Source organism: Daktulosphaira vitifoliae, unplaced genomic scaffold (genome assembly GCF_025091365.1).
Source record: "Daktulosphaira vitifoliae isolate Bord-2020 unplaced genomic scaffold, ASM2509136v1 Scaffold_3, whole genome shotgun sequence".
NCBI lineage: Eukaryota > Metazoa > Arthropoda > Insecta > Hemiptera > Phylloxeridae > Daktulosphaira > Daktulosphaira vitifoliae.
In genome coordinates, this window is record NW_026099574.1 from 45,618,095 (window position 1) to 45,630,660 (window position 12,566).

The following is a 12,566-nucleotide window of genomic DNA, read 5'->3' on the forward strand; positions in this document are numbered from 1 at the left end:
AAAAAAAAAAAAAAAAAGATATTGAATTTTCATGGAATATACTAAAGTAAAGGAACAATCATACGTTTTTCATGATTTACTTCAAAGTGAAAAAAAATTTGTATGTTGTATTTTTAATGCCCTCTATTTATAAACTTTTAAATAAACATGACCCAAAAATAAATTGGGTTTTTGTCAGTTTTTACATTGTCATTAAAAATAGTATTGAAAAAAGATTTTCAACTGTTTTTAATGATCTTTCTTAGTTAACTACTTCTAATTCGTTTCCATATTTCAAAACTTCTTGAATAAAAATTGAAAATATAAAAGTCAAAGCACTATTTTTTTTTTCAAAGAATCTTTATTTAAAATTTATGAGAAAAATTTTGATGTATCTAATTTCGAAAATTACTTTTTTTTTTTAATTATGTTGATGATATGTCTAACTTTTTTCATGGTCTAATAGTAATGATAAATCATTTATTCCTTTTAAGTGAGAATTAATTAATGATTTATCAAAGATCTCAATCAACAATTTAGATAGTTTGGATGAAACCCTAATAGTGAGAAAACTTTTGCTCAAAGTAGTAGTGCAGTAGATTGTGTGTTTTAATATAGGTGTACTGACAAAAAGACGAGGTAAAATTAATGATAGTCATTTGGAAAATGTTTTATTATAATATAATTATATTATAAATGTATTTAAATTTTATATTACTAATTAATAATTTATGTATTTATGTTATTTTAAAAACAATAATTGTTTTATAATTTATATTTTATAATTTATACATTTTAACTGACAAATTTAATTTACACAATAATATGTTTACATATTTAGTTATAGAATTTTGTTATATACAAAGTGTTTAGTATGTAAGGAAACATGTTAATTGTTATAAACAACGAGAACAAAAGAATCACGTTTCCTTACTTAGTAGACTATTTTCTTCAATTCATTTTTAAACGATTCACTATTATGAATACAGGTATGAATAGTATCCAAGAACAATCTCAACTTATATATTATATTTATTTTTTAAGGGTATGATAAATTTAATAATTAAAAACTATTTTATAATAAAATAACGTTATTAAAAATTATATTTAAAAAGTAATTTTAAAAAAGAACTTACTTTAGGATTGTATACAAGTCTTGTTTATGCAAGTTTTAACAACCGTTGGGTAACGTAGCTGTATATTAATGGTAACATTAAAACTCTTTATAGTTATATATTTAATGCACGACGCTAAAAATATTTATTTACTATAAACTGAAGTATTACACTCACTATTAAATAAAATGCATATACATAAATATATAGAATTTTTGTCTCAAGAACTACAAATATAAGGCTACAAATATAATAAGGGTACTAGAAAAATGTATTTTTTCTACTGATCCCGATAAAATAACATATTTTTTTTACAGAACTTGGGAATAAAAGAGAGACAATTTATGAAGATTATATTGAATAGAATATGGAAAATATGAGAAATATAAATTCAATGTAAGAGAAGAGTAATCATCCCAATACTGAAAATTGGCAAAAATCACATCTTCCTTGATAACTATAGACCAATAACGCTGTTAAACACTATGGTAGGAACTATGGTACAAAATTGTGAAGAATAGATTAATAATTTGGTATTTAAAAATAAACAAAAAAATAACGAAATATCAAAACGGTTTTCAAAAATCGAGATGGATAATAGATAATCTTATGACAATGAAAAACCAAATCATCAAAACATTTGAGGCAAAACAAAAATTTAGCATGATAAGTTTGGACATATCCAAAGAATATAACTCGGTATGGAGATATAGAGTCATAAAGATCACGAGTATAGGAATCTTGATTAATTACATAAAAAGTTTTTTTAAATTAAAGACACTTTTCAGTTGGAGTTTCAAACTTCCAGTCTGGTAACTTTGTACAAGACAATGACGTTCGCAAGGATCAACACTATTTTTAATTGCAATAAAGATATCATAGAAACAATAAACTTTCCAGTGTCAGCTAACCTTTACGCAGATGATTTACATTTTTGGTCTTAAAGCTTGGCCATGGAAACATTACGACAACACCTATAAGTCACAACTAATGGTCCTTATGGTCTAAAACAACGGCATTAAAATTTCTAAGTTAGAAATACTAATGCATTATATTTATCAATATAAAAGAAATGATTAAAATAAGGACAAGTGACAAAGAAATTCCTAATAACAACTAGGTATTTAATAGGTATAATATTTTATAACAAAATAAACTGGATGCAACATATTATAGCTAAATAACTAATCATCATCTATAGCTAAAAACGAGATAAGCAAAACAGTCACCATTATGAAATTCATAAGCCAAACTACGTGGAGAGGAGATGAGCAATCTTTGACTACACTTTACAGACATTTGGTAAGAACTAAGTTTGATTATGGTTCCACAATTTGCAGATCGACTGCTCCATCATATCTCAAAATATTGTGTAGTGTCTTAAATACAAGTATAAGGCTTGTTATTGGAGCTTTTCGTTCAAGTCCAATTGAAAGCATAGGAAATATAATTGGAAAGACCCCGACCGACATGTGAAAACTACAACTATTCCATTTGTATGTTACCAAAATATTGAAAAACGCACATTTGGATACATAAATTCAACTCTTTAACAAGCAAAAAAATCCATAAAAATTTAGATCAGATAACAATAGTAGAACCATTTTTAGTAGCACCCTGAAATCTTCAACTCAACATTTACTTAGAACTAGCAGATCTTAATAAAGAAACACTAATCCATCAATTTGTAAAAGCCACCCAATTGATTTATTTAGCATATTTATAAAGCCGAAACACATTTCTATACAGCTGCATCTACTAATCCAACCAAAAAGTAGGATTCGCAATAATTTAGAACAACATGGTCCTAAAATATACAGCAAAATCAGAAATCTTAATATATACAGCAGAAGCTTTAAAAAAGTAGTAAAATATATAGTTATAAATAAACAATTCTATTGAGAACAGCCGTAATACAGTCAATTCGGTTAGAACATATGATATTAACTCATTGCGACCTTACGGTTGAAAAAGAACCACATGTGGAGATATAAAATATGAAACAACTGAATACTGTTCTCCTGATATTTGGCGAAAATGATTGGCAACTAGTTAACCACTATGTCCAATTTCCTCCAGATTACTAAGTTTACCTTGTTCATCAACATCATGCGAGAGAAATTGGTCTGCTTTTGGCAAAGTACACAATCAATCTATAAATAGACTTTAAGTGGGTAGAGTACAAAGACTGGTAGCAATTAGGTCTAATCTAGAAGCTGAAGATATTGAAAGTAATATAATCAAAATAATATTAGTATTAGTTGGTATCTAATGGTTACATAGACTCTGGTGATGATTTTCAATTGAAATTGTTACATTAGTTCAACAAGATCTGACAAGATCTTCTACATTCTCTATACTTACATCAGCTGTCCTCATATCGCATTCAATAACAATTCTCCATCTCTTTTTTGATCTTCCTCTACCTCTTCTTCCTTCAACATTCATTTCTACAATTGTTCTTACGGCTTCCGATTCTACTCTCGTCATAACATGACCAAACCATATCTAAGTCTACTTTCTCTCATCTTATCCACGATTGACACTATACCTATACTCCCTCTAATATGCTCATTTCTTATCGTATCTTCTCTAGTCACTCCACTCATCCATCTAAGCATTCTCATCTTTGTTACGTTCATTCTGTGCTCTACTTTCTTATCAACCGCCGAACACTCTGAACTATACATCATAGCTGGTCTTACTGCAGTATTGTAGAATTTACCTTTCAGCCTCATTGGAATTCTTTTATCGCATAAGACACCAGACGCTTCTCTCCACTTTAATCACCCGCACATAATCCTGTGTCTCACATTGTCGTCAATACCACCTCTCTTGCACAACTGACCCTAAATACTTCAAACTTCCCACCTCTCCAATCACATCCTCACCTATTGTCACTGATCTCCTCATTTCGCCTACCTCGTGTTTTCCTTTGTCAAACTCTTACTCTATATACTCTGTCTTACTCCTACTTATTCTTAATCCCTTTTCTTCAAGAGCTGATCTCCACACCTCTAGCCTTTGATTCATTTCCTTCATATTTTTTCCTATTAACATTATATCGTCAGCAAACAACATGCACCACGGCACTTTTCTTTGTATTTTTCTAGTAATTTCATACATCAAAATAGAAAATAAGTAAAGGCTTAGAGCAGAATCCTGATGCACTCCTACTCTTACCCGAAAACCTTCTTTTACTACTCCCACACTTTTTACTCTAGTTCAAGTGCCATTATACATATCCTCTATTATATTAATGTATCTTTTTGGGCTTCCTTTTCTCATTAATGCCCACTTTAAAACCTCTCTCAGTACTCTGTCATACGCTTTCTTCAAATCTATAAATACCATACACAGCTTTTTCTTCTTTTCCCTAAACTTTAAATTTAAAAATTTGATTATAATTGTAAAAATTTTTTGTTTAATTCAGGTGACATAAAAATAAGTTTTTTTTAGTTTTATGATTTATATAGCAACTTGTTACCAAACAATTCGGAATATTATAGACTGTAAGTAACACAGAAATAAAGGTAAAAAATTAATATATTACCAAGTAATATTGTTTAATTTTGTAGTTGAAACCTATTATCATATCAAACCTAATTTGACAATAAATACTTTAAAAACATTTTTAAAAAATGATTTTAATTGTTTTTAAGGAGAATGTGAGCTAAGTAAATTTTTCATTGATAAAGTGGAAATATTTTTAATTTTTGAGGGTAATATTTTTAACTAGATAATAGTTGTGATCATTTGATTTTATAGTACATGACATAAGCTTTTATTTGATATATGTTTAAAAAACGCAGTATTTCCGGAACATTTTCAAAAGTTAAGTTGAAAAAGTTAGTTTTTGTAAAAAAGTTGTTATTTTAATCCCTTTCTGTAAGGAGGTTAAGTGTTAGATTTTAAAAAAATGATATCAAATGAAAGAAAAATATCTAAGGTTTCAAAAAAAAAAAATGATAAAAATGACAAAATTTACTAATTTTAAAAATTGTAATTTTTGATTTTATATTCGCTTTTTATTAGCTATTTGAGTGATGAAATGTTAATAAGCATGATAAAGATAAATACCTTTGAAGAGTATTAAAAACTTTATTTTTAATATCACACTTTAAATAAATTTAAAAAAAAAATGATGATGATATACATACTAGATTCGCATAAAATATCACGGTTTATACTGCATCAGTACTTACAGGTTTTCATAGTGATAACAATATAAAATTGAAATATACATGTTTTAATACAAGACTTATTTTTACTTTTATAACTTATAATGAAACTACGAATCTCATTAAAAAAATGCATAATAAAATATTTGTATAGAAATACTTTCTATACTACAATAATGAATATACAATAGACGAGATATTTAGAAAAAATTTAAGGTATTGTTTTTGTCTTCTTTTTTAGTATAAATTTATTTAAATCTATTTTTGGTGGTCTTATAAGTTAGACGATTCATTAGTTATCTGTTCAATTAATATCTATCATCGTATATTTTTCCGTTATTTAGTCATAGGAGAACAAACGTAGTAGAAAACCTGTATTCTTTTTTATCTAAAATAATAGATTAGGTGCTTAAATAGCCTAAAGTAATACATGTTCTAATAAATAATCCTTATGTAGTTACACCTAGTAGTTTCCACGCTCTTTTAAACAGTAACTAGTTACATACATGAAATATTGAAATCGTGTTGACCGACAAATCATAACCGTAAGTGCATGTGCTTACATTCGTTAGTTAGTGTTCTTTTTAACGAAAAATTACCTAGACCGTGACTGTTGAACTTACGCTGAGTATATTTGCAAACGTTTTATTTAAGATTTTTTATTGAAAAAATTGTGCAATTTATGATTTATATTATATTATTTCTACTTTCACAGATTTCATAAAAATTATAAGAATTTGATGAATTATTTGAAATATAACTACTATATAAATAGTAAATTACATGGACGTTATGTGATTAAAATTTTTCATTTATAGAAATTAATGTTTTTTTTTACAAAATATTATGCTTTAGTATAATAATATGTGTAATGTATAATGTTTAGTATAAAGTAAAATAGTGGAATTTTCCTTTTATAACTTCTGTAAAAAATTGGTTCTTTTAATAATACAATCGCATGTTTTCTCGAAACTTAAATAAAATTATAAGAACCTAATTTTTGAATTTTCTGCAACGTCAGTAACATATTTAACTAAAAGTTGCTAAAGCAATTTTTAGGATAACTGGGGATTTTGGTGTCCTAAGGGATTTGCTAGATTTTTATCAAAAATAAGGTTGTTATTTTTAAATTAAAACATAAAAATAAAAAGTTCAAAAATTTTTTTAATGAGATAATTATTATGTTAAAGGAGCCCTTTTAAATAAATGATTTTTTGAAAGCTCTTGAATGTGTGAATTACACGACAGTGTAAAATGAAAATATTTTTTAAATCTACTTATCTGAAATTTTCAAGTAATAGTCTAAAAGTTGAGCTATTTAATAAAAAAAATATCACCAAATCAAAAGTTTTAGATACTTTTTTAACATATTATAAGTTGGTCTTAAGAATTTGGTTTAAGAATACAGCCCTATGGTATAGGCGATTAAGGAATGAAAAGAAATAGAATATGTTTATATATAAAGAGTGATTATTTTGTTATTGTCCATTTAATTAATCAAAAAATAAGTATAATATTGAACTTTTTTTATTGGTTTCATAAAGGCACTATTTTCTCAATTTATTATTTTTAACAAATTATTAACAATTTAAAGTATTGGCTAAAGGTTAGTCGCAGGTTTTGCTATTTTTTCCTGTACTTTTTCAGACCGCACTCCTATTCCCACCTATGTATAGAAATGTTAATAACCTCTTAAAGTTATTGTTTAGTTATTAGACTTAAATATATAATTGTACCTAATACATAAATCCTTTTAAGAAAATTAACCATAAAATCTATAATAATTGGCTAATTATTGATGGGATAATATTGAAATTTACAGGGCGTTCAGTTGTTTAGGCTGAATACCCTACATATTTTTTTTCACTATATAAAATGGTATTATAAAGATAAGGAAAAGAACAAAAATACAATAATCAGAATAAATTGCTTGAAATATCAGTAGGGCTATCTTAAAGCCAGGGCAAGCTCTTTGGGCTCTGCGCTCACGAAAAATCCTAAGATTTTTTAAATACAACGATTTACGTATATTACTAGACTAATTTGAGTTTTTCTATGACAGTATTATACTATTAAATTAAACAAGCACAAATTACTTGTACATTTTAAACTATGATAATAAAAGTAAATAGCCTTCTTATAAAATGAACTAAACATATTGTATATTGGTAAGCAAGGACTGGTAGAGGTAATAGGAAAAATTCTTAACGAACATTAATATTTTGACATATGAGAGAATACTAACTTTTGGAATTATCACATTTTTTTTTTGTAGATCTCGCTAAAAGAATTATGCTTATGACCACACATTTTAAGGATAGCTCTGAGTATCAGTGTTAACATTTGATGCATAATCATTAAATACACTATTTTGCAGAATTAAAAATTTTGAATGAAGTATACATGACAGTATGACTAAATCCAAATTTATTAAGTTTCCATAGATATAATTTTATGTAACTAAAAAAAAAAGATAATTGACAAACGTGAATAAGAATTTATAATATATATTCTATTATTTTAATAGTAAAATAAGGACTGTCTTAGCAAAGATAAATAATTCTTTAGTAGATTATTTAAAAATTGTATCTTTTGAAGTAATTTATAACATACATTCTTTTAATATTACCTACTCGATTTCTTACCAAATAATATAAGTATTAACAAAAATTCTTTTTGGTATTTTTAATTTTATATATTTCTTGATTCATCAATTATTAAGTATTTTTTAAATTTATTCATCATACTTTATAAGGGTGTTAACTTTATTTTTTTTAATGACGCCATAAATATTTAACTAGGTAATAAGATAAAATTGATTTAATTAAGAAAATGAGTGTTTGATAACAATTTTTGAACTAGTACTTTGAAATTATGAACATTCTTTAATATAGAATGAAGAAAGAACATGATAGAGTAATGATTAATGATAAAAATACCATAATCCACATCTCACTCCACTTTATACTTTAAAATAGTTATAAATTCTAAAATAATAGGCCAAAAATTGTTATCGAACAGTCTTAATTAGATCATTTTTTATTAGTTAGGTTTATTAATATACAATTAAAAATATTGTTATAGATTTAATTTAGCGCTATAATTTTAATATTTATTGAAGAATCTATAATAAAATAACATTATTTTTTAAATATTTAGCATGTATTATTCAGATAATATTTTGATAGTCTGACGTACAAAATTTTAATTGAATTTTTAAAAATAAAAAACTATTCCTGTAACATTAATTCAAAAATATTTAAAATCAAGTGTAATACACTTCGAGATAAATTTTATTAATATTAAACTTATATATACAGTATTGTATTTTATTTCCAATCTGTATTTTCCTACAGTTTATGGTCTTAATTATACATAACGACGCCCAAATTTTACTTGTAAAATATTGAAAAAGTCACGATACTCTCCTCAAAATTGAGGATAAAAAGAAAAATATGGCACAAAAGCATAATTTTTTTTCAAAACAAATTTTATTGTATAAATTTATGCAATAAACCCAACCCAAACATACCTATATTTCATAAATTCAATTAACTGGTAAAAATTTTAGTCGTTGGACTAAAATTTCTTATTCTAGCCTTGAATTTAACAAGTAATATTGTATTTATTTGTCGCAAATTTATCAGAGCACTTTTAATGGTAGTTATAACTTTTGTGAAAGGTGTCAAAAAAAGAAAAGTTTAATAATCAAATAACTAACTTGAGCAATAGAATTTAACATTTTGACCTTAAACTCAACTAAACAATAGAATCGTTAATAATAGTCCAAAAAAAGGAATGTTCTCGAAAGATTGAGATTAAGCCTACCTAGTTTGTAGCCTAATACCTGATTCATTTGTCAATAAAAGATCATTATTTTAAAAATAAAAAACTCAATACAGTGGGTTAGTGGCACAGTGGCATAGTTGGGTCAAGTATAATGATATCAGGATATAAGTAAGGAAATAGGAAATAATGTAGCTTTTGCAATAATCCATCAATTTTATTAAAATTAAATACTATCTACAGATTTACATCGAAACGTTTTTTATGATAGTGATTTTAATTACTGTCAGATATCATCTATACTGGACCTAACTATGCCACGTCCCCATTGTGCTGGTTTTAATTAATATTGAAACATGTTGAAAAACAACACAAGGTAGTGAATTTATTTATTTAATCGAATATTTTACAAAATATTTTAACTTATAATAATTTAAATAATTTTATTGTATACTGTTTATTTATATATAAATCAAAATTATAGTGTTTTCACATGAGAATATATTTTAAAAATACCAGAGAAAAACTTTTATAAGAAGCTAGACAGTAGTACAGAGGTAAATAAATGAAAACAAAATCTCTGCCTCTATAACGCGATTATTATTGTTAAGAAGATACTTAAAGAGTTTAATGATTAATGCATGAGTAGAATTTTTGATAATAACTTTAAAATGAATATAAATATTATATTATCAGATTATTTATAGACATATATAAAAAATCAAATTTTTATTAATCTTCAGTATATTGTTTATATAAATCGAACTAATTTTTTTTCATTGTAAAATAATTACTGAATATTAAATTAAAATTAATCAATTATTGTATGTTTCTCTTCATTTATCTAAATATATGTAAAACTTACTAATAAATATTTTAATGTTATGTTGCAATTATACAAAATGTTAAAATAATATTTTCAATTAATTTGAACATATTATTATTTATAGTTGTTTTTTTCTGCAAACTATTTTTAACATTATTGCCTTTTTTTTTAAATTTTACACATAAGTGTGATATGTTATTTTAATTATTATTGTTATTGATATTATGGTAATTATCATTATGTACTTTTTATTTTCCAATATAAATATTATGACACAAACACATTATTTTAAGTAGAATCATTTCGTATATTAATATAACTAAATAAAAAATATTATGATATAATTAAACTATTAATAATTCGTTTTATTTTGTTTATTTTACAATTAAAAGATTAAGTCTTGAGTCTTATTTTATTTGAAAGAAATTATGCATGAAATATTTATATGAAAAGTTTTTAACCATTTTTAAAAATTGATTGAGCAAAAATATTCATTGATTTAATTAATTTACAGTTATATCAATAACAAAGTATTTTTGTTCGATATAATTTTAATTTTAAATAATTTTATATTAAAAAATTATTAAATTAATAAATAACTTACCATTAAAGTTCGATGTAATCAAAAAGAATACCAGCAGTACTTGTATCGGAGCAATTATAATATGTCGATATGAAATTATAGGAGAGAAACGCATTTTGATACAATATAAACAGGTGAACGTTCGCAACACGAGTGAACGTGAAGTATGTCTTGGGCGTTCATTCACAGCTTACTTGTGCCGGTTTCCTGANAACACGAGTGAACGTAAAGTATGTCTTGGGCGTTCATTCACAGCTTACTTGTGCCGGTTTCCTGATACAAGAGAATCAGGAAAAAGACGTACCATACATTTCTCAGAAGCTTGTTCTCCCCACTATTGTCATAATTAAAAGATATGTTCACTTAAAGTGATATACATATATATAGCATTTACAAAATTATATAATTAATATGTAGTTTATCGACGTACTTGTAACTTATAAAGCAACAATTATTTTGTCATTCCTTCTATTTTTAAATATAAAAGTTCCTGTAAGTTATTTATTTTAATAGATAAGATTTTTATATAATTTGTTTTTAACTCTGATATTTGTTCTATGAAGTACAATAATCTGTATTTTTTATTCAGGGCCTTGTTTGTATTTTAAATGTAAAATTAAATAATTAAATAATATTATAATAATTATTTTTTTCCCTAACTGGCATTCAGATTGGTTATAGTGCTATTGTTGTTTTTGAGTAATATAAAATCGTTATGTTGAGAATAGTGGATAATATTAATACAAATATACCAAGTGATTACCATTAGTAATAAGTAACGCAATCGTGTGTAATCTATAGCTTGTGATAAGTCTAACTTATTATTTATTTACTGATTTATAATGAAAAGCCATTTGTCTACTTTGAGTGCCAAGAAAAACATTTTTGGTTACTCATATTTAAAAAAACACGAAGTAAAATAAGACTTCAAAAATATATTTTTCTAGATTAATTTTTTGCTCTGATTTTAAATTTGCAATTGTTTTTTACTATAGTTTTTATTTAATTTTGATATTATTACTAATTAGGTAAAAACGAGCATTAACATTCATTCATTAAATAATGAATATACAAAAAAAGTTATAAAAAAATAACTAAAAAATATGGATTAAAAGTGAAATTCAACAGCGGATGAAATCATAGATGTAACTAGCCACGGAATATTTCTAAATATCAGAAAAATATAAAAATAGGCATCGCCTAGATGAGGCTTCGTCTCAAACCTAGTCTCATGAGCCTTTGGCGCGTTTATGCCCTTTGGGCTGTCCTTATTGAAGTTCACTGATTGCAATAGGAGTACACGGCTACGCGCGGGCACGGTGTGTGTTTTGATAAGTAGTATTACTCCAGAAGCAGTTTTCCAAAATAATAGTCCCACTTATAAATTAAATAATAATAGGACTACAAAATACATAGATATGTTCAAAATTACGCTTCATAATAACCCAATAATGATTATTAAGTACAACAAGTAAGCAAAAGAAAACTTAATAATTATTAAATATTAAACTTTAAATGCGGTGTTTTAGTGAACACTACATAAATTAACATTAAATGTAAACAAAATTAACATGCACAAACTAAAATCATACCTTATTAAAAACTATGCGCGTAAACTTCATCAAGTTCTTTCATTAAAAAAAAATTCATGAAAATTGAACATCGTTAAGTTATTTATCTTAAAGGGTTAGGTAATTTTTCAATGTCTTAATATATACGATACTATAGGATATAACTTTACGAAATATAGTTCAGAATATATCATTTAAATTTTCATTTAAATGCTCGTTTTTATAAATCAGTATTAATTTCAAAAAAAGAAGCGATGTAAAAAATCTAACAGCAGATTTGAAATCAGCGAAAAATTGTAGTTTAACAATGTATATTTTGGTTTATGCTAATTAAAAAAATGTTTTATTTTAATGATTTGATTTTCTACGTAATTTAGTGTAAATTGGAATTCTATTCTCCTATTATTTTTGAAGTTATTTAATTTTAAAAACCCATACTTTAAATAAAATATTTATTTAAGACTTTAAGATAATTTTGGACAAGAATAATTCCATGTTATTTAAATAAGGAAACTTCAATCTTAT

General features: G+C 25.1%; 1 protein-coding gene across 1 annotated transcript in view; it reads right to left on the reverse strand.

The window, feature by feature from the left end:
• Positions 1-10,669, reverse strand: part of LOC126902603 (protein Skeletor, isoforms B/C-like) — a 50,042-nt gene extending 39,373 nt beyond the window's left edge. The window contains exon 1 of the mRNA XM_050680045.1: positions 10,492-10,669. Within this exon, the coding sequence (XP_050536002.1) occupies positions 10,492-10,585 (94 nt within the window). The 5' untranslated portion in view covers positions 10,586-10,669. The remainder of the gene's footprint in view (positions 1-10,491) is intronic.
• Between the last annotated feature and the right edge of the window lie 1,897 nt (positions 10,670-12,566).